The 24,573-nt window shown below is 36.0% G+C and overlaps 1 protein-coding gene across 1 annotated transcript in view; it reads right to left on the bottom strand.

Annotated features, from left to right (window-relative positions):
• Nucleotides 1–243: 243 nt before the first annotated feature.
• EMC2 (ER membrane protein complex subunit 2) overlaps nt 244–24,573 on the bottom strand; it is a 56,892-nt gene continuing 32,562 nt past the window's right edge. Inside the window, exons 6-11 of the mRNA XM_007934878.2 lie at nt 17,990–18,075; nt 17,782–17,841; nt 12,770–12,851; nt 11,758–11,868; nt 9,263–9,367; nt 244–330 (exon numbers count right to left, since the gene is read on the bottom strand). Of these exons, the coding sequence (XP_007933069.2) occupies nt 244–330; nt 9,263–9,367; nt 11,758–11,868; nt 12,770–12,851; nt 17,782–17,841; nt 17,990–18,075 (531 nt within the window). The remainder of the gene's footprint in view (nt 331–9,262; nt 9,368–11,757; nt 11,869–12,769; nt 12,852–17,781; nt 17,842–17,989; nt 18,076–24,573) is intronic.

Raw genomic sequence — 24,573 nt, forward strand, 5'->3', positions numbered from 1 at the left:
ATATATGAAGAAACTGATGTACAATCAGTAAGAGTCTTCTTAAATGTGTCTTTTGTGGATTTTCTCCATCTTCCTGCTAAGCAGCAAAAGGCATTTTTAGGTTTATATAAACACATTCTTTACAACTGCCTTATTAACAGAAAATTAGTATATAAATAGCACTGGGCATTTAGTAGATAAGTCACAGGCCAGTAAGTTCAATTGTGCAGTTGTGAAATCTATTGTGAAAGAGTTCTTGAAACCTTAAGACTGGGTGATCTGCAATGTTTCCAACATGTCTTCGACTGCCTTAAGAGAGTATTTGGTTTCCTTCTTACTTCGACCTGCAAACTAATTTAGGAAAAAAAAAAAAAAAAAAAAAAAAAACTGCAATTAGGCTCAATTTCAATGGCAGGCTCAAAATCACAATCTTACCTTTGCATTGTTAGGCAGACTTTAACTATTTTATCACTAGCATGAAATCAGGTATGTTCTTTTTCTTACTCTTCAATAAGAACAAAATTTGAGGTTTTGGAATTTTTCATTAAGGTCTCATCATTAGTTGAAGTATAGAAAGATTTCACTACACACTTGGCCAGTTTAAGTGTTTAAGCAGTAAGATAACCTATGAGAACACAGATTTGATTTTAAAACCATTTTCTTCAAACCTGAAAACTTTTATGAAATAAAAAATGTAATTCATAAATGAATTATAGCTTATGCTGGCCTCTAAGCAAACATACAATAAAATGTAATTTTAAATTGTAAGTAATGTGTAAAATTATTTAAAGTAGGTAATTTTTTTCAATTTTGTTTTATTAGTTACGCATTAACTAAATGACACCGTATTTCTGCAGCAAAGAGCTATTACATATTAAAATGAAGTAAGTATGCTTTAAAATAAGTGTTTCTTGTTTATTAAATTATAATTACTTTATCGAATCACATTGGGATTGGATTTTATGATGAAAAATATAATGCATCAAATATTACCTTTGTATATTTAAAAGTAAATTCATGGTATTTTAGTTCAATATAATGCATATAATCAGTTGGGGAAATGATAATGATTACCCCATGTCGATTTCAAAATGACTTTTCTAACTGGTTTGACAAGTTCCATCACTGATCAGTCTGATTTAACAAAACAGACTTACTAGACAGAAGTGTTCCTTGTGGGAGTGGGGGAAGGATTCTTCTATTACCTGTTTCCCCCCTGTTTAAAGTACTGGCTAAAACTCGCTTTTAGCAACATATAATATTTTCAAGTTAGCATCTAACCACTGAATACATTTTCAAGTGACTGCTCTTTCCTTCAAATACCAGTGCTGTCTGTCTAAAGTACTTAAGTTCTTGATTTATGATGTGTTCCTTCTCTTTTGCAATTAACTCAACTGGCAAACTTCTCTTGACCTGTTGAGAAAGATTAAGTGATCAAGCACAGGTAACATAGAAGCAACAGGCTTTAGGATGGTAACCTGCCTCTGACCCCTCTAGCTACAGATGAACATTATGATCCCCTGCTTCCTAAACCACTTGCTTCTATTGTTGAATCTTGCTTTGACAGAGTAAATAAAGGAAGTTTCTAGGGGAAATGTCAGGGAAAGGGAACAAAAGGCTTCTTATAAGAACAAGGTTATTTTGTCTTTCTTAAGACATTATTAACTTAAGGGATGCAAATGTTAAGTATACAAGTCACAATCACAAAACATGGTGGTAACAGCAACACCACATTTTAAATTGTCTTTTCATAATTTCTCTTGGAGAATAAAGGATGTGGGCTGTACTTATTACTTCTATTATCCAGTGGATAAATTCACTTTCTCAAGGACTGACCAGGAACAGAAAGCCTTTTCTTTTATGTTACCTATTCTAAGTAAACAGGAATGCTCCTCATCAGATACTTAAAAACCTAATACTAAGAAAAAACTTTGGTGGGTTCAGGAAGAGGATACAAAAAAGGTACCACACAATAATATTTACTCTAATTTTTCAAAGAGTAAAAAAAATATTCTGTAAAAGTCACAATATATATTTTAAAATACAGCATTTTGCTTTGTTTGTACTTAAACATAATCAAAATAATAGTAGAAGTTTGTGATCTTTTTAAAAAACAGCTAAATTTTTAAAAAATCACCTAAGACTGTATCAACACGACTGATACCAGTGAAATTTAGAATAAGCCAAACTAACTTATTTGTGTCAAAACAAATAAAAAGAAAGTTGGAAATATAAATCTATCACTTTAAATTGTGTCTGACATGCAAGTATTCTGTCTATTCCAGAATTACATGGCAATTTAACTGATTAAGCTGAAATCCCATTTTTTCCTCAAATCATGATTTTAATTTTCTATTTCCCAAAAGGCTAGTAATCGAATTACCTCTGCCATCATAGACAGCAGACGGACAATAGCATCAAAGAACTGTCCCAAGTGCCACAGAAGCATTTATCTGGGAAATTATTGTGAGCAGGTCCACATTCAAGTTTTTCAAGAGCATTAATCAAACTTGCCTGCCTTTACTGAACATGCTAAACCAATTACCTAATTAAAGAGCAAGTAGTAGTCATATTCTGTTTCATTATTAAGCAAAAATAAGGAAAGAAAAGCAGTTCTTAAAACCTCATTTTCTCCAATTTATAAATACTTATAAAAGCATTACAATAAGGAATATGTATGATATACTTTACGCTAGTTTATATGCCTAGATGGGAGCTCCGGTAGCGTAGTGCCTAAGGCACTTGACTGCTAACCAGAAGGCTGGCAGTTCTAACACACCAGCCCTCCTTGGAAGGAAGGTTGGGCAATCTACTTCCATAGTGATACCGCCTCAGAAATCCAAGGAGGGGTCACTATGAGTTGGGTCCGACTCGATGGCACATAACAACAACAGCAGCAAAATATGCTTAGCCATGAGTCATGAAATTCACAATCAGATCTCACTTATCTAATTACTGAAATATCAATCTCTGAAAGTTATACTTTTCTACATTATTAAGAAATTCAGGACTTTTTTTTCCCATCTATTTAGATGTAGCATAAGTAAACAATTCTCTTATAATTCTCTGGTGGAGCAAAAAGGAAACTCACCAAAAATAATGCAAAAACACTCAAATAATAAAAACTAACCTTTCAGCTTTATAAATCCAACATCATGACAGCTGGAATAAGCTGGACTAAACTTTACCATTGCATGAGTCACAGAAAGTAATATAACCAGGCAAATTAACATGGAGAGAGAATGGATGAATCTCAGAAACATTATACTGAATGAAAGGAACTAGGCATCAAAGAGTACAAATCTATGGTTCCATTTATATAAAGTTCTATTAACAGGAAAAACTATAGTGATGAAAATTCAATCACTGTTTGGCTGGAATAGGAGGTGGAGTTGACTGCAGGGTGGCATGGCAGGTGGGAACTTTCTGGGGTGACAGAAATGCTTTTAATCTTGACTGGGGTGAGGCTGACAGGGGTGTATATATCTGTCAAAACTCAAACTGTGTATTTACTATATGTGCATTTTTATTGTATGAGTGGTGCAGTGAATTACTTGGTATGGCTTTTCTAGCCAGTTTTTGTTACTCCCACCAGATTACTGGATGGAACCATGCAAGTAAAATGTATGGAACTCTAATGGGAGAATTAGTTTTCCTATTCTGCTGAGCTTAAAATGACTCCTCCTGGAGACAGAAATGGAGATCTCACTGCTATCAAGAGAGAAGAGCGGAGGCGAAGTGGAGCATGTCCTTGGACCCAAGATCCTTGCACCAGATCTCCTCGGCAGACGACCGGCTGAGACGACCACAGAGGAAACAAGAGGCACGAGACAGAGCAGCAAGCTCGCTGGCCCACGGAGTGAGAAAGCCGAGTGCTTTTGAGCAAGAAGCTTGCTGGAGAAGTGGCGTGCACACAGGTGTACCTATCAGCAGAGCTAAAAGAGCTTTGTAACACACCTGCCTGAGCAGGGAAGAGGCCAGGCCCAGAAGCCAAGGGCCAGAGAGGCATGCCTGAGGGCATAGCAGAGGGGAGACTGTCCTGATTGAAGAACTGTACCCTGAGTGCATTCCTGAGACTGAATTGTAGCCTGTTACTTTCCTAATGAACTTCATAATCGTGAGTACTGTCTGTGAGTTCTGTGCGGCTACTGCAACAAATTATCAAACCTAGCAAAAAAGTAGCGAGTGCCATGGGAAGGACAGTTGCTGTCAGAATTGGTAAAGTTTAGGAGAGTGGGAGCATGTTTGACCTCATAAGGAATAAGCTTTGGGCTGCTGATGGTGGTTCTGTCTTCCTGTTGTGAAGTTAGAGAGGGTCAGAAGATGCTGCCCCAACACCCTTTCTGCAGTATGTCAATTGATCTCAATAAAGTTGATAAAAAGAGAAAGACAAAACCATAAAAGAAGGCTGAAACTACTGCTGCAGTCATAGAATAGTGGAATAAATTGCCAAATGATCATAAATGTTTCCCTTCCTATTGAGAGGGAATAACATCCTTTGAAGGTGGTCCGACCATGTGGCTTGCTTCGACCAACAGAATATTAGCAAAATGTGACATAACCAGAAACAAGTGAACCCAGCTGAGAAAAGCAAAATTACTCAACTGAGCTCAAGCCAAACTGCCAGCCTTGTACAAAATTATAAGCAACTAAAGCATTGTTATTTTAAATGACTAAGCAAAAGCTAAAGGATACAAACACTTATAGGATCTGATTCACAAAAGGAGAATGTGAAAACCCTGAAGCAGCACAGAATATGAAAGTTACAAAAGCAACATGAGATTTTATTTAAAACTTGTTATCAGCATCCAGAGGCAAAAACAAATTTTCCATGAATGAGTGATTCCCAATTGAGGAAGACTGGAATTGGCTATACAGAAATCTTGCATGACCGAGTGATGTGTTACCTTTCTACAGTGGTGTGCAAGATTACAGAGAAACCATCAAGAAAAACTCCCTGTATTAACCTTTACAGTGGAATCAAGCAAAGGCAAATCCTAGGTACAGTAAAGATGTACAAAGCACATGTGGGTTTTATGTCATGCATAGTGCAGAAACTCAGACTGAAGAGTGATGCTCTCAGAGCTCCTCCCAAAGAACACTGAAACCTTACAAAACAAGACCAAAGAGAATAGCAAGGGAAGAAATGTTACTTAGTATACCAGAATGATGGATTCATGTCTAGTGGTAAAGTATCTCATAAGGCAGTGAAGTATGTTTGCCTAGAGACCTTATCAAGGGGACCTTCTATCACTGAATAGACAGGGAGAAAGAAAAACAAAACAAAATTCTGAGTTTATTTACTATTGGGAGACTTAGGTCTGAAATAAAATGAGAAATAAGCAGGGGTAGGATGTCAGTTGTTCACATGGGAAAATAATTAGAAAGGGAGTTGGGAACTATAATTACAGCTTCAGATACATTTATAGCTGACATCTCTTTACAGAGGCAGTACATATGGCAATTAGGAGCACCAACTCTCAACTCAGGCTGCTTGTGTTTGAAAGCAGCTCTGTCCTTAACCAGCTGTGTCACCATGGGAAAGTTATTTAAGCTTTCTTTGCCTTATTTTCCTCATTTATAAAAGTGCCTTTCCCATAATAAATACTTTATTAATGTTTGCTGTTTTAACTGTTGTTACTGTTAATTCTTCTTCTTCCAATAATCTGAGGAGGCCAATAAAGTAAACTTAAACCACATGATAACATACAATATTATATACCACCTAATAGGCAAGAAGTGAACATAACAGCAAATGTAATGCATATTACTGTAACCTAGCAAAGATAATGTATTAACTCTTTCAATCCTCAGAATACTTTTATTATGCCTACCTTATAGGTGAGAAACTAGGCCAGAGATATCTAATCTGTCTAAGGCCACATAGACAATAAATTAAAGAACCAAAATTTTAAATGACCCAATCTAGCATCTGTGCTCTTCCTACATTTTATTAGCTTCCATGGAACAGGACTCATGGTAAAATACAAAGATGGACAAAAACACTCTGACCCCTATTTCATATTATAAAGGAAGACCAATGAAAAACTGATACATTTGGTGTTGGTGAAGAACACCAAGTACAGCCTGGACTGCCAGAAGAACAAACCAATCTGTCTTAGAAGACGTACACCCAGAATGCTCCTTAGAAGCAAGGATAGTGAGACTCTGTCTCACTTACTCTGGACATGTTATTAGGAGGGACTAGTCCCTGGAGAAGGACAGCATGCTTGGTAACAAAGAGGGTCAACAGAAAATGAGGAAGGCCCTCAACAACATAAACTGACAAAGGGGTTGTAACAATGGACTAGAACATACCTACTATGGCATAGGACTGGGCAATGTCTTATTCTGTTATACATAGGGTCACTACAAGTTGGAAACTCAATAGCACCTAACAACAACAACAACTCTAAAATCATATATAAAAAGTAATTCCACGTGGAATGTGGATCTAGATGTAAAAAGTGAAAGAATAAAAATTCTAAATACCTACTAGATTATCTTTATGACCATGGAATAGCAAGCAATTTCTTAAATAGAACAGAAAACACACAAACCATAGAGGAAAAGACCAACACTTGTGTAGTGGTAACAGAAACAAGTAAAAGGGGACAACCTACCAGTCTACAAAAAATAGAAATGAAAAAATTCTGAGTACTTATTCTCCCAAACAAGAGGGCCTGGGTTGATGAATTTGGAAAGGACCTGCATAGTGGGGAAGTCTTCATAGGTTCCCAAAGGAAAGCATAAAAATTTGCATGTAAATGTGAGAATAAACAAGTCTAATAGTATAAAACCTCAAAATCTCAGAAATATCCAGCAAATGCTCCATTCAAAAACGACAAAACTTCAAACCCTAAAGGAAAATTAATGGAAACGGAAACCAAATTAAACAGTGCAGAGACACTAAGGATAAGAGAGAGAGAGCGATAATTCAGATAAGGGAGGAAAGGAAGAGGGTGGTGCCTAAATGTAGCAAAACCTAGAAAAAAGAATCATAGCAACAAAATACAACAGTTAAAGCTGACAGCAGCACCTCTGAATTCAAGACCTGCAGAGCTCTACGGGTGGAGCCAGAAAATCTTCCTGGGCCAGACCTAGTCCAGAGATAAACTACATGCACAGAGAGGTCATATTTGAGTATGCTGTAACAAAGCACAGGAAGGCACTGAAAAATCAAGCTGAAAAAAGCTACCCTACACATTTCCACTGTGCATCTGTTTCCATAAAAGTCTCCTCCCAGTAGTCCAGGAAAGCTAACTCATTTAAATGTGGAGGAGAAGAAAAAAAGTATGTACTAATTCCATAAACAACTACTATAGTGAAAAATAAAATACAGAAAAGAATTTGAAAGAAAATGGATGATCTAAGAGACCGGAAAAGGAGATCCAATATAATTATAATTGGAAGCCCTGAAAAAGAAAGCTAAGGCAATTAAATAGAAAAAAATATTTATAATTATTTTTCTAAAACATTTTCCTCATGTAAGAAAGGACTGAATCTACGTATTAGAAAAGTTCATGTAACATGTACTTGGGAAAACTGACTCAAGAACAATCAACAAAGGATATCATAGTGAAACTACTAGATTTAAAAGAAAGAGAAAAAAAAAAAACTTTTGGTCTATCAGACACAAAGTCTAAGTTCTTCATGAGAAAGAAAAGCAAGATGGTATCAAATTTTTTTATAGCAACATTTTTTTTCAGAAAACAATGAAACAATATATTTAAGATAATTCAGTAATGTAAATGAAAACCAAAGACTGTATAATCAAACTATCTTTCAAATACGAAAGCTACAAACAATTATGAACAAGCAAAAAGTGATATTTATTCCCCCATAACCCCTTCTTCAATAATCTCCTAGGAATCAAGCTTCAGAAAACTACAAAACGGGTGGAGAAGTTTTAGCGTAAGGTCTGAAGAGTAAGCGAGCATACGGAGTTGGTTATACAGTCTGTAGCTTAATACCTAGTTAGTTTAGTTTTAGGCTATTCTTACTCATTTTTTTTTAAATTGTTGATATACCACAGATTATATACTCACATATCTAATATGCTCCTGAAATACATCATGCCAATTTGTGAATCTTATTGGATTTTTATAGCTACTGTTTATATGCCCAGTGCAGGACTACTGAGATTTCCAGATGGCAAAAAGGCTAACTGTGGGATCATAATAATAAACTCCTTTTGAGGAATAAACAAAAACAAAAACATTATTCTAAAACTATAAATTAATTTTACAGTTAAAACACATTTCATAACAAGGGACAAGGTTGTAGTCACTTCTTGGCCACAGTCAGCTATCCAGAGGCAGCGAATAGTTAGAACTGTGGGTTTATGACCATAGTCACAGGGAACATCAAGCTCAACTGGCATAACATACTACATAAAAACATTGTTCCACATCCTACTGTGGCGAGTAGTGACTGGGATCTTGAAAGCTTGCAAGCACCCATCTAGATGCATCTCTCCTTGTCCAGAGCAAAGAAGAATGAAGAAAAACAAGGATGCACAGAAACAATTAGTCCAAGTGACTGGTACACCATGTGATCCTCAGTGTATATGACTATGAGACCAGAAAAACTAGATAGTGAGTGGCTACCACCATCCACCACTCGAAGGGGAATTTATGTAGGAGATCCTGGACAGAGTGGGAGAACAATGTGGAACAAAACTCAAAACCATTTAAAAAAAAAAGGACCAGTTTTGCTGGTTTGATAGAGCCTGATGGCACCCCTGAAACTATGGCACCTAGCTGCCCTTCAGGTCTAAAATTGAACCCAGTCCTGTGGCTTCCAGCCAAACAAAAGACAGGCATATGAGTGGAACATTTACATTAGGTAGACACACTCCTTGAAGAGATCAATCATGGGAGAATAGAAGGGCTGTGTATGCACAGGGAGACAGCTCCTGGGGGCAGGAGTGCATGGGAAAGAACACAGGGAAGAGGTAGCTATGGGGAGGAAGTTGGAGGATAGCTGTTGCATTGTGGAGATTATAGTCAATGTCATGAGACAAAGTGTTATGTGAACCACTGTATGGAAGGTGAAACTGCTGTATGGAAGATGCATTTGCTCTGTAGATTTTCACCCAAATCACAATAAAAGTGAACAAAAATTTAGGGGGGGTGGGGGAAACACATTTCCTAAAAGCCCAATGGCATAACCATCCACTGACAGATACCTGGCTCCACAGTTTACAGAAACGAAATTAACAACTAAGAAATAACAATTAGGTGGTTGACCTATACAATAACATGAAATTATCAATACTAACCTGATAAGCTCTGTTTATTTGACTAGCTGCCCAAGTAGCATATTTCATGTTGTCCTTTTTTGTTTTTGCACTTGCTTTTGGATTCGAAGCAATATGACTTGCAGACTAAAAATAAAAAAGAAACATCAGAACACAATTCCTTGTTCCAGTCAAGATAAAAAGATGTAAGGATAATGGTTATGATGTGATAGTAGGAAGATTTTTAAAAATTATACCAAAATAAATTTAAAAATGAAATTACTGTTTAAAAAGATGGAAATGTATTTTAAATTACAGTATAATTGAATGAAATGAAAAAAGACACAGATACATTAATTAGTATCTATAAGTATTATGAATCTGCCACAGCTCTTAAAGGTAAAATCTCATATCACTTAAATAAAGTAAAGAAAGCATGTAAGAGTACATTATAAATCAAAGTGCACTTTACTACTTTCTTGTTACTAAACTGTTTCAGCTTCCCTATGTCAGAATTACAGAATTATTTCATATTAATAGAAGGAACCTCAAAAATAACTTAATTCAACTTCCTATATGAAGAAGTGAAAAAATTTAAGAACAGGAGCAATGTGACTTAACCAAAGCAAGTTAATATAAATCTTAGAAAGTGTCCCTAAACTCCATCCATTTCTCTTTGCACTATGCCAAGAGTTTTCAAACTCTGTTCTTAGAACTGACTGATTACTCACTAGAACCCTGCAATATGATCCACTCTCTTCTTTTTAAAAATGGACTTAAAGTTGGGATTCTTAATCTGGGATACATGAAAGAATCTGTGAACCCCTTAAAAAGCCCCACAGCTGTCGAGTCGATTCTGACTCATAGTGACCCTATGGGACAGAACAGAACTGCCCCATAGGGTTTCCAAAGCTATAAATCTTTACAGAAGCAGACTGCCTCATCTTTCTCCCAGGAAGCGGCTGGTGGTTTCAAACCGCTGACCTTTTGGTTTGCAGCTGAGCACTTTAAGCCTGTGCCACCAGGGCTCCTTAAATCCCCAAAAGTATATTTTAATTTTCAAACATACATTTTATACCTCTTTCATCTGTGTCTCTACTCTACTAATGAGGAATCTGTGTAACAAAATCAGATTGTACAACTCTGTATTTAATGTTACCTTTTTGGTTTAATGTCACTTTTTTGGGAAAAGCAATCCAGTGGTTAAGAACATGCCTGTGGAGCCAAATGCCTGAGCTAGAATCTTCTGTCTCCATCCTTAGGCAAATTAATTAAGTCTCTCTGGTTCTTTTTCAGGAGCCCTAGTGGCACAGTGGTTAAAGTGCTCTGCTGCTAAGTGAAAGGTTGGTGGTTCAAATCCACCAGCCACTCTGCAAGAGAAAGATATGGGAGTCTGCTCCCATGAAGATTTACAGCCTTGGAACCCTATGTGACAATTCTATTTTATCCTACAGGGTCACTGTGAGTTGGAATCAACTCAATAATAGCAGGTGTAGGGTTTTTGGGTACTGTTTCACCATCAATAATAATAACAGTACTTATTCAAATAGCTGCTAACGTGATGATTTGATGATTAATATAGAGTTCAGAACAATGCCTGGCACATACAATGCTATGTATAAACTATTATTAATAATTCGTTATGTATTTTTAATTAGTATTTGACAAAGAGACATAGCTACTGTATTGTATTTTCAAGGTACTACAATTGCCTCCAGTAGAATCCAAGAAAATTGTCTTAAAATTCTAATTCAAATTTTGCCACTTATTTCTTGAAAATGATTTCATTTATACTTCTTCCTGCCTCCATTTCTTCCATCAATTCCTTTTTGCTCAGCTCCAACAAGAGCATACACATGACAAAATAAATAAATAAAAAGTTCAAGAGAAGACTCAAATAAATCAAAATTTAAAGAACTGGCCTACTACAAAAAAGTTTATTTTCCCAGCCTCTCTGCTTGCAAAGGGGCTCATTTTATGTGTATTTTAAAGCTCAGCAAATTCTTCCTCTGTTTCCCATAGCTGTTACTGACTTCTCTAAGCTCATCATTTGGCACACATAAACAGTAAAACACTTAATTACATATTTTCTACAATTTCCATACTGTTTTTCTATACCATAAAAATGGTATAATATGAAATATGAGAACTTTCATTTCTGTATGTCATTTACTGGGAGAATACAAAATATTTCATATGAGTGTACTGAAGGTAAGACATACAATAATGTCAGGCATAAACCCAAGACTATCAAAACAATTTTAAAAATATGTAATATGGTTTTCTTCAATTAAAAAGCAGTCTTCAATTCTGATAGAATAAAAGATATTTTACAATGAACTACTAAACAACTAGAGTGTATTAACATCAAAAAATAAAACTGCCTTACAACATATTGCCATATTAACTAAAGGAAACAAAATTAATACACTCATCAATGAAATATAAAACACAAAAAAGGAGAGATTGGAGAGGACAGTTCATGGATTTTAAGAAACAGAATTAACGAAATAACATTAAACATAAACTCAACTCACCATGTAAAGCCCAAATAAAGCTCTCATATTTCTGTTGTTTAGTTTCAATGATTGTGCAAAATACTTTCTTGAAAGTTCGAGATTTTCAAGCCCACCTTGGGTGTATTTAACCTGTTAAAATCACAGAGTGCTGAAACCTGTTTATTTAACTACTTTGAAATAGAGCACGTTTCATCATACCATAGGCTTTAGCAATTGCAACAGATATTCTGTTAACAAGTGCAAGATGTTTAAAGAATTCATCTTAAGGTTGTTAAAGCTAATTTAAATTTGAAAACATACACCCTCCCCCACCAAAACCATTTTATTTTATTAATACAATTCTATTAATAATAAGATCACTGAGTTCTTCTTAAAAATAAAATGCTGCCACAATAAAAAAAATCATTACAATTTCTATTTTCAACTACTTTGCAAATGCTTCAAGACACTGTATCTTCTATTACCAGCATTACAAATCTAGACTTGGATACTAGAATGTCATCTCTAACTGCACTGACATTCCTTAATACTGAAGTCTTTCTAACCTTATGACATTCAATTAATTTGCTATTATTTGCTATTGCTATGAAGCAGATGCCTACTGGATAAAACAAATTCTTTTATCTGAATTAACGTTTAATAGTAAGCAAATAAAATATGTCCTATATCTCCAAATAACCTTAACATGAATTTCCTAGAATTTAGATTGAAAAATTATAATCATTGTAAATGTCTTAGAAGCCTTTTAATGATGACAAAAGTGGCAATTCATAGGATTGAAAACAGTAAACAAATATAAAAATATATAAAGAATTTCATTACTTACTTAAAGTAAATAAAGTAAACTGTCAATGGAAAAGTATTTCCACTACCGTATTAAAAATTTAAAACTTTTATTCCCACAACTCAACTTTCAACAGATGTGTTAAATATTTATATACTTCTCTAACATGAAGGAAATATTTTCAGTTCCATAATAATACCCAGCAGCCATAAAATTACGTGCATTGTTGTTTCTGAGAACACTTACTTCAGCATACTGCTGACAGTATAAGTGGTTATGGGGATTAGTCATCATCAGCTCTTCTAAACAAAAGGCTGCTTTGGCATAGCTGAAAAGTATTAAGAAGAAAAATTATTTTTAGAAGTGACAAATATTATCTCAGCTACCCCTTAAAATATAATTTTACAACAATTTAATGATGCTAGACATTTTGTCCCCAAAGTAATTTAAGTAGCTTTATTAATGAAGTACTTACCATCGTGAATTCATAATGACCAAACTTTAAATTTTTAAATAAAAATTAGTAAACAAACATAGGCTTAAATCTTCAAGAGGTTAAGAGCAATCAACAGAGAGCACATTCTAAATATTAGGTCACTACTATGAAATCCAAATATTAATAGCATAGGCTTCCAGACCTTATATACGTTACATGTAAAATAACTTCTGAAGTCCACCAATCGCTTAATAAAACATTTAAATACCTAAACTGTAAGGTGAAAATAAGTATTTTATTAAATACTCTATTTACTAAACAGAGTCCCTGTGTGGTGCAGTTAATGTGCTCGACTGCTGACCCAAAGGTTAGAAGTTCTAGCTCACTCACAGGCTTCTCAGAAGACAAACTTGCTGATCTACCTGCAAAAACTCAGCCATTGAAAACCCTATGGAGCATAGTTCTGCTCGACACACATGGGATCACCATGAGTCAGGATCTACTTGGCAGAAACTAGTTAACACACTCTACACTTTGGGATTTACTAATATATTCTACCACAAAGATTTCTCATTATTAAATTTAAAATCTAATATGAAATTATAAATTTCTAAATGCATGAAATATAAGATCCTTAGTTGTTTTGAAATGTACTCTACTACTGTGGTAGAGAAACAAAAAACTTACTGAAACCAAAGGAAAGAATTGCTGGAAAAGGCTTTGGAAAACGGTTTAAAACCACATGATTTTAATTGACCATAATATATTTTATATGGTTAAAGCCATGTGAATATCCTCACTATTCAGAGGAAATTCTAAAGAACACAGGTGTTGTAAGATTTATTCCCAGTGAGGAGGTGATGATAGAACTTAGCAGTAAAAGGCTACCTAAAGATATTTTGGCATTTGGCACCAATATATCTCGATGTCTGATATACTTACTTTCCCAGTATACATGTGCTAGTTTCACACACGTGTACAGATTAGTAATAGGTAAATTTCAGTAAAGGCTTATTATGTATCAAGCAACTGCTCTAAGGGCTTTATTTACATCTATTAACTCATTTAATACTTACGACCCCAGGAAGTAGGCAATTATTACCACCATTCTATAGTTGAGATGAAATCTCTGGTAGTGCTATGGTTAAAGCACTAGGCTGCTAACCAGAAGGATGGTGTTAGAACCCACCAGCCACTCTGCATGAATATGATGAGGCAGTGTGCTTCCGTAAAGATTTACAGCCTTGGAAAACCAAAGGGGCAGTTCTACTCTGTTCTGTAGGGTCCTATGAGTTGGAATTGATTTGATAGCAGTGGATTTTTTGGGTTACAGTTGAGATCACTGAAGCACAGAGCTATAATTTGCTTGTTACATAGTAAGGACAGAGCAGAGATCCAGCACTGGAACCCAGGGAGTGTGGCTCTAGAGAGCCTGTGTTCTGCACCACTTTGCGCACTGCTGCTGCTGTTATATGCCGTCGAGTCGAACCTGACTCATAGCGACCCCTCCTTGGGTTTCCAAGGCAGTATCACTACGGAAGTAGATTGCCCCGTCTTCCTTCTGAGGAGTGGCTGGTGGGTTTGAACTGTCAGCTTTCAGGTCAGCAGTCAAGTATCTTAGGCACTATGCTACCAGAGCTCCCTTGCATACTGCTACTGTGCAATAAATATCACAATGAAAACTCTTAAGCATATAAAATGGGTATAGCAGCTTAATCCAAAGGGCCTGAGGGGCAAAAATCGCTCTGCAAATTACGCTAAGGGTTTAACATTTTAACTAGCTTCATAACCAAAAGAGAGTTTTAACAGATAAAAGGCAGGCTGACCACAGTTATCATTTCCTCTAAAAGGGAATTATTTTTCACGTGCTTTTCTGTTTTCATATTTCTTGATCTTTCAGGTCATATCTCTTAAGTATATATTCAACTCTATCTCAATAAACTCTCAGAGATAGCAAACAAAGCAAAACTAAATATAGCCACTATAGAGTAAAGCCAAAAAAAGTAATGATAGGTTAAAAATAAAATATAATCTAAAATTTAAAAACAAAATATAGAAATATCACAAAACACATGAAAAAATCATGAAACAAACACAATGAAACCCACTGCCATCAAACTGATTCCAACCCAGAACAACCCTAGAGGACAGATGAGAACTGCACCATAGGCCTTACAAAGGCTGCAAATCTTTATGGAAGCAGACTGCCACATCCTTCTCTCAGGAAATGGCTGGTAGGTTCAAACTACCCACCTTCTGGTTGTCAACCTAATGTTTTAACCACTGCACCACTACGGCCCCTTTAAGAGAGCACAAGACATGACAGCCATAAAAAAAAAACTGATAGATCTATCTGATTACCTAAAAATGTAAAGTTTCTGTTATTTTTTTTTTTTAATCAATATTAAAAAGGCATATAACAAACAAGGATGCATTTTTTGACAGCACAATGCTTGATACCCTTAATGCAATAAAACTTACAAAATCCAGAACCTCTGTAAAGTGGAAACCTGTCAGAAAAGGATAAGTCAAACATTTTCTAGAGAGAGAAAAGTGGTACAATTACTTCCTGTCAAAAGCAGAGGACTTGTGAGATCTGGAAAAAGAAGGAAGTCCTGTTAAGTTGTGGTTCTCACAGGTTTCACTGTATGTATAAAGAGCTTTGAAAAATGAAAAAAGATGTAACCAATTTTTGGCTATCAAATTTGCAAATATTACATTCCTGTTGTCAAGCTGTATGTAGGCACTCTCATAATTGCTGTGTTGTCAATAAAAATTATATTACCTTTCTAGGGAACAATCAGGAACCATTTATCAAAAACAATGAAAATATGTCCATCATTTAATCAAGCAATGCCACATCTAAGAATTTAACCCAAGTAAGCAATTAAAATAAAGATGACCAGTACAGCATTAAAGCAGAATTTTAAAAACAATCTTATATCCCCCTGGAAAACTGGTAAAGAATAAGAGGGTATATTGATAATAGATAGGGTATACTGAATAATACAGTGCCATTAAAATCACATTGGAGAATGTTTATTGTGATGAGGGATTTCTGACAAAATATAACTAACTGAAAACATAAGCTACAAAAGGTAATTATAATGTGAGTTTTTGTCTATTTAAAAAGGTATGGAATACCAAAGATGAAATATAAACTCTAGCTAATTTACCATAATGGAATTATAGGTACTTTTTTTCTGTAGCTCTGTGCTTTATTGGGTTATCCAAAATTTCCGCATCAAGAACCTTTTTTAATTTAAAAAAAAAAAAGGCTTCCTTGATGATCTGAAATGTTTTTAAGTGCTTTTAATCACAAGATCTTCCAAAAGCATAAATAAATTTTAAATGACTGCTATTTGTCTTAGAGGAGCTCTAGTAGCGTAGTACCTAAGGCACTTGACTGCTAACCAGAAGGCTGGCAGGTCAAACCACCAGCCACTTCTTGGAAGAAAGGTTGGGCAATCTACTTCCGTAGAGATACTGCCTTGGAAACCCAAGGAGGGGTCGCTGTGAGTCGGGACTGACTCGATAGCACATAACAACAACAACAATTTGTCTTAGGGACAAAATAATGTTAACTTCTTAACTGCATTCTGAAAATTCAGTTTCATGTTATTTAAATATATGTACTATATGCTGTACACTTTGTTGGTTTCAAAATTATGAAAAAATATAACATTACCAATTAAACCAAAGGTACTGCCACCTTCACGTGCTTAAGAGGATCATGAGGAAGCTAACATACGTGTACATACAAGCATATATGTATCTATACTGAATGTGATTCAGGAAATAATTTCCTAACTAAAAACAGAGAAATTAACACCCAGAGTACAGAACTACAGAACAGTTCATTACATGACAGCTGTTATTTTTAGTTTATCTCACATTTTTATTAGGATTATGCAGATAACTATCTTAATTTTACATTGTACATTATATATATATATATAAGCCTAGGGAAAGGCAAGAGAATAGTGCCTTCATTCTATTTTATTTCCTGTGTCAGCCATTAGACAAAGCTAGCTATTCATGAACAATAAGAATATGGTTACAACTCCCCGAAAATCTGATTCTATTCTCTTGAAAAGAAGGAAGGAAACAATGTGATATACTTCAAATTCGGCAGAAGAACTAAGGGAAGAAAAAAATCATGTCTAGATGGAGGTTAGCGTTAATGCTGTGATATTAGAAAACTTGCACTGAGACTGTGAACTAATCCTCTCACACTGGGACTTCCTCCTTTTTATTGACTACAGCAATAAAAAAGAACTAAAAAAACATTAAATATCCAATAAGCAGGTTCCTACAGCATTCAACATTCTTGATTGTTCTTGGTTTTTACCCAGGCAACAGAATCCTTCTACTTGGGAAGAGTTGATTCTCTCAGTACTAAGACTAATAAATGCATACAATTGACAGAATTTTTAAACAGCGGGGAGTATAATACTCTTTGTACATAAGAACAATTTGAATTCTAAAATTCCCAATTTTGATTCACCAAAAATAACCTTGGCTTAGCAATGCGGGCCTTTCTAATTCTAAAGAATGCATCTGTATTTGAAAGAAAAACTTATTTCCCAAGCAAAAATAACATAGCAAAACACAAATGACCTACTTAAGCTATTCACATCTTCCGACCAGCAAATTACTGGAATTTTTTTAAATTTAATTACTGATTTATTTCCATTTTATTTAAAATGACATCTGACTCACACCTTCTCACCACTCCTTTGGGAATCACTATGCCTTCTGAACTATAGATTGAGGAAAAATCACACGCCTAACACAATTTTATGTGTGATTAACAACTTACTCATGTTCATTGATATAAAGTTCTGCAAGTTCATGCCAAGCTTCTTGGTCTCTAACAAATCTGACGGGAGAAAAGGAAAAAAAAAAGAGTTAAGTGTGTAGATAAATGAACAGCATGAAGGTAAAAAGGAAAATTGAATGCAAATTCCATTTTAATTAAAAAAGATTTATCAGAATAACAAAACACAATCCTCTTGCAAAACACTCACTGTTCCAGATACTCATTCAGCTCCCGAATGGCCTCCACATTTTTCCCCTGGGCTTTTCGAATGGCTATCTTACGCTTTCTTGCAGCCTGTGGGTTGACATTAATAAAGGATTAGAGTCTCATGATTCCCTGGGTTTTGTAAAGAAGGTAATTTGACTGTGCAAATTATTATCTCAATGCCAGTGAAATTCCATTGCAGAGCAACTGCTTAGTTGGAGTTTATAAACATACCCCATGACATCCCACTGGGTAATTCAAACAATCCTCTAACAATCACATATGCTTTACTTTTGATGTACACAATGTATGCATCGTTTCATCCAAATAAATAACCATCCAGATTCTGATAATTACAAGCCAGCAGGGAATCCTAATCTTTATCCAGCCTAAAGTCCTTTACTCTGTGTCATTCATAAGATCTGTATCTTAGCGATAGGTGGATAGTGGAGATTAGAAAAAAAATCTGTGGCCACTTGAATGTCACTATACAAGAATGGCTTCTGACAACTTTTTCAGAATATTAAGAGAAAATTTCACCTGTAAGTCTTTCAAAAGAATAATACAAACCCTAAAAGAAATATATAATAGACAAAACATTTAAAACGTGCATTTTAAAGTTTTTAAGTACTATATAAAAACCACTGTCATTTCACTTATTCATTCATCAAATATGCACTGAATATGTACTGTGAGGTACCGTGCTAAATCATGGAAATAAAAGATAGAATAGATACTTCCTAGAATAGGAGCTCAGTCTCAGGAGGGGGAGAAACACTGAAATAAAAATAATGTAGCAAGAACAGTGAAAGAGACATCTAAGATGCTGTGGCAACAGGGTGGCCTAACATGGCTGTGGGTGTGAAGAGTGGGGGATGTGGAAGAGCAGGAAACAAAGAGGATCCATCCCAAGTATGGGACTGTCTCACAGGGTCACTACAAGTCAGAATCAACTTGACAGCTCACAACAACATATTCATAGTAATTATATAATTAATAATAAATGTTATCTTTTTTCCCTTGGTTTATGTTCAACATTTATGTATTAAGTTTTGCCACAAAGTTTTAAACAGATCTTTAAGGACTGGCACAGGCTTACTTAGATATGTATACCTTGCCCCCATGCCTATACGACATGCAGCAGATAAAGAAAATATATATAATTAGAGTGAAAAGACTGCATTTGAAATGCCACAAATCAGTAAACTCAACTGTTTAAGTATTCCCCTACTAGATTTTATTAGTTCTAGGTCTTTTATGGTTTTGTTATCTCTCTCAGTATCTAGCACATTACTTTATATGGGTAAAGGAACAAAGTGTCTTTATTCCTACTAACACAGAGGTGGCTTACAACAGGTACTCAATAAATGTTGGTAGAAAGACAGGACCAAGAAAAGATTAGATCAAGATAATGCTTGATGAAAGAATACACATTTAGCAAAGCTGAATCTAGTCACCTTGTTCTCATTTACCCAACGACTAAGGGATGTGGCTACCACCACCTCACACGTACTCTAAGAGGGGAATATTCCTTTCATTAAAAGGCTCAATGTCATGAATAGCCATAAAATTTGGAAGATCCTACAAAGACAGAACAATATTCAATTATATCTTATCATAGATTCTAAAGAAGCAAAATAATTTATTAAAAATACTTTAAATTTAAATCATTTGGAGGGGAAAAAAAAGGGGGGGGACCAGGTTTGCTGGTCCGATAGAGACTGGTGGAACCACTGAGACTATGGCCCCTAGCTGCCCTTCAGGTCTGGAATTGAACACACACCTGTGATTTCCAGCCAAACAAAATACAGGCATATGAGTTAAACATTTACCTCAAGTAGACACACACCCTGGAGAGAACAATCATGGGAGAAAGAAGGGCTTTTTATGCACAGGGAGACAGCTCAGGGGGCAGGAGTGTATGGAGGGATGGACACTGGGAAGAGGTAACTATGGGGAGGAAGTGGGAGGGGAGTTGTTGCACTGTAAACTGTGGTCAATGACATGAGACAAAGTATATGTGAACTGCTGTATGGAAAGTGAATTTGTTCTGTAAATCTTCACCCAAATCACAATAAAAAAAAATAAAAACATAAAAACAAAATAAAATAAAAAAAAGAACCCGGGGGGGGGACTTTAAATTTAAACTGAGACTAAAGAAAAATATTAGAGTACGAATTCTAAGAAAATAAATTACTATTAGTTTTAACATGGTATAAGGAAAAGATACAAAACTCAGAACTTATTTTAGAAACTTCATTTCAATTTTTTCAACACTATGACTAAATGAAAAAATGAATACCTTTGAAACTATGATGAAATCTTTTAATGGAAATGAGAAAATCTTTAGAAAAAGAAAAATGATGCTTTTTGACAATATTTCTACATATGTAATTGTATGTGCTGTAAACAGAACTAACAGCACATATAACATATAAATAGAACTAACAGAGTCTGGAGACCAGGAAGTGAGCTAAGCAGTTAGGAACAACTAAGGGAGACAAATTTGTTTTTCAGTTTGTCATACAGTGGTGGCTAGCATGTTGCTATGAGGTTGGAGGCTATGCTACCGGTGTTTCAAATGCCAGCAGGGTTACCCAGCAGAGCCTCCAGACTAAGATAGACTCAGAACAAGGAAGAGGTCATCCATTTCTCAAACAACTGGACTGTGAAAACTTTATGAGTAGCAGTAAAACACTGCCTGATATATTACTGGAGAACTTTATGAATAGCCCTGAAGCACTGTCTGACACAGAGCCGGACAATGAGCCCCTGAGGGCAGCAAGCACGCAAAGCAGAGTAGGGAGGAGCTGCCTCCTCAGGGTAAAGCTGACCTTAATGACATGGAGAGAGTAAACCTTTCGGGACCTCCATTTACTGATGTGGCATGACCCAAAATTAGAAGAAACAGCTGCAAAACTCCACTTAATTGGAACATGGAATGTATGAAGTATGAATCTAGGAAAACCAGAAGTTGTCAAAAATGAAATGGAACACATAAAGACCGATATCCTAGGCATGAGTGAGCTGAATGGACTGGTGTGAGCCATTTTGAATCAGATGATATGATCTACTATGCTGAGGATAACAAATTGAAGAGTAATGGAGTGGCATTCATCATCACAAAGAATGTATCAAGATCTATCCTGAAGTACAATGCTGTCAGTGGTAGGATAATATCCATATGCCAACAAGGAAGACTGGTTAATACTACTATTATTCAAATTTACACACCAACCACTAAAGACAAAGATGAGGAAACTGAAGATTTTTACTAACTTCTGCAGTCTGAAATTGACCAAGCACACATTCAATATGTATTAATTATCACTGGTGATTGGAATGCAAAAGTGGGAAACAAAGAAGAATCACCAGTAGTTGGAAAATTTGGCCTTAGTGATAGAAATAACACTGGAGATTGCATGATAGAATTTTGCAAGACCAATGATTTATTTTTTGCATATACCTTTTTTCAACAATATGAATTGTGGCTATACATGTGGATTTCGCCAGATGGAGTACACAGGAATCAGACTACATCTGTGGCAAGAGGCAATAGAGAAGCTCAAGATCTTCAGCCAAACCAAGGCCAGGAGCTGACTGTAGAATAGACCATCAATTGCTCATATGCAAATTCAAGTTGAAGGTGAAGACAATTAAAATAAGTCCACAAGAGGCAAAATATGACCTTGATTATATCCTTCCTGAATTTAGAGACCATCTAAAGAAAAGATTTGATGCACTGAACACCAATGACCAAAAACCAGAGGAATTGTGGGATGACATCAAGCTCATCATCCATAATATAGTAAGCAAAAGGTCATTAAGAAGACAGGAAAGGAAGGAAAGACCAAAATGGATGTCAGAAGAGACTCTGAAACTTGCCCTTGAGCAGAGAGGAGCTAAAGCCAATGAAGAAATGACAAGATAAAAGAGCTGAAAAGAAGATTTCAGAGAGCAGCTCGAGAAGATAAAGTCAATTATAATAATGAAATGTGCAAAGACCTGGAGTTAGCAAACCAAAAGGGAAGAACACACTCAGCATTTCTCAACCTGAAGGACCTGAAGAAAACATTTAAGACTTGGGTTGCAATACTGAAAGATTCTACGGGCAATATGTTGAATGATACAGGAAACATCAGAAGAAGATGGAAGGAATACACAGAGTCATTGTACCAAAAGGAACTGGTTGATGTTCACCTGTTTCATGAGGTGGCATATGATCAAGAACCGATGGCACTGAAGGAAGAAGTTAAAGCTGCACTGAGGGAAGTGGTGAAAACCAAGGTATTGACAGAAAACCCCGAGGTGTTTCAACAAACGGATGTCCGCCGAAGGCACTCACTCGGCTATCCCAAGAGATATGGAAGACAGCTACCTGGCCAACTAACTGCAAGAGATCCATATTTGTACCCATTCTAAAAAAAGGGGATCCCACAGAATGTGGAAATTATCAAACAATATCATTAATAATCACACACAAGTAAAATCTTACTGAAGATAATTCAAAAATGGTTGCAGCAGTATATTGATAGAGAACTTCCAGAAATGCAACCTGGATTCAGAAGAGAACGTGGAGTGAGGGATACCATTGCTGATGTCAGACAGATCTTGGCTGAAAGCAAAGAATTCCAGAAAGATGTTTACTTTTGCTTTATTAACTACGCAAAAGCATTCGAATGTGTGGATCATAACAAATTATGGATAACACAGAGAAGAATGGGAATTCCAGAACATTCAATGGTGCTCATGAGGAACTTGTACACAGACCAGGAGGCTGTCATTCGAACAAAACAAGGGGATACTGCATGGCTTAAAATCAAGCAGAGTGCATCAAGGTTGTATCCTTTTACCGTACTTATTCAGTATGTATGCTGAGCAAATAATCCAAGAAGCTGGACTATACAAAGAAGAACATGGTGTTAGGAGTGGAGGAAGATTCATTAACAATGTAAGATATGCTGACAACACAACTTTGCTTGCTGAAAGTGAGGATGACTTGAAGCACTTATTGATGAAGATTAAAGACTACAGTCTGCAGTATGAATTACACCTCAATATAAAGAAAACAAAAGTCCTCATAACTGGACCAATAAGCAGCATCACAATAAATGGAGAAAAGACTGAAGTTGTCAAAGACTTCATATTACTTGATTTTACAATCAATACCAATGGAAGCTCCAGTCAAGATATTATACGATGTATTGCATTGGGCAAATCTGCTACAAAAGACCTCTTTAAAGTGCTGAAGCGCAAAAATGTCTCCTTCAACACTAAAGTGCACCTAACCCAAGCCATGGTATTTTCAACCACCTCATATGCACATGACAGCTAGACAATGAATAAAGAAGATCAAAGAAAAGTTGATGTTTTTGAGTTGTGGTGCTGGCAAAAAGTACTGAAAGTACCATGGACTGCCAAAAGAATGAACAAATCCGTCCTGGAAGAAGTGCAGCCAGAATGCTCCTTGGAAGCGAGAATGGCCAAACTTCATCGCATCTACTTAGTTCATGTTTTCAGAAGGGACCATTTTCTGGAGAAGGATATCATGCTTGGGAAAGTAGAGGGTCAACAAAAAAGGGGAAGGCCCTCAATAAGATGGATTGATACAGTGGCTGCAATGATAGGCTCAGGTGTAACAAGGATTGTGAGGCAGGCACAGGACCAGGCAGTGTTTCATTCAGTTGTACATAAGGCCACTATGAGCTGGAGACAGCTTGATGGCACCTAATAACAACAACAACAGAGGGTACAGTTATGATAACTTCTTAGCTATACTCAACCATCCTGATGGAGTGAGTTGTTAGACCTGCGGGCAGGGACCATGGTCGTAGGGGACATCAAGCTCAACTGACATAACATACTACACAAAAATATTGTTCTACATCTTACTTTGGTGAGTAGCAACGTGGGTCTTAAAAGCTTGCAAGTGTCCATCTAGATGCAACAATGGGTCTCTCCTCATCGAGAACAAAGAGGAATGAAGAAAAACAGATTCATGAAAACAACTAGTCCACGAGACTAGTGGACCATATGAACTTCAGCCTATATGACCATGAGACCAGAACTAAATGGTGCTTGGCTACTCCTGTCAACTATGCAGAAAGGGATAGTACAGGAGTTTCTGGATAGAGTGAGAGAACAATATGGAAACAAAATTCAAAATCCTAAGAAAAGTAAGGTTCCTTGGTCTGTATGATACAGCCTGGGAAGACCCCCTAGACTATGGCGCCTAGTTACCCTTCAAGCCTAGAACTGAACTCACTCCATGGTTTCCAGCCAAACAACAGACAGGCATATAAGGTGAACATTTACACCAGGAACATACACTCCTGAGAACAATCAATCATGGGAGAACAGAAGGGCAGTATTTGCACAGTGGAGAGCTCAGGGGGCAAGAAGGTATAGGAAAGAAGGACACAGGGCAGAGGTAATTACAGGGAGGAAGTGGGAAGAAAGCAAATACACTGTGGGGATTGTAGTCAATGTCATCAAACAAAATTTACGAACTGCTGTGTGGAAAATGAATTTGCTCTGTAAACTTTTCATATAAATCATAATAAAAATTAAATAGAAAAATGGTGCTTT

This window comes from Orycteropus afer, unplaced genomic scaffold, assembly GCF_000298275.1.
Source record: "Orycteropus afer afer isolate SDZICR_OR568_19922 unplaced genomic scaffold, OryAfe1.0 scaffold00021, whole genome shotgun sequence".
NCBI classification, from domain to species: domain Eukaryota; kingdom Metazoa; phylum Chordata; class Mammalia; order Tubulidentata; family Orycteropodidae; genus Orycteropus; species Orycteropus afer.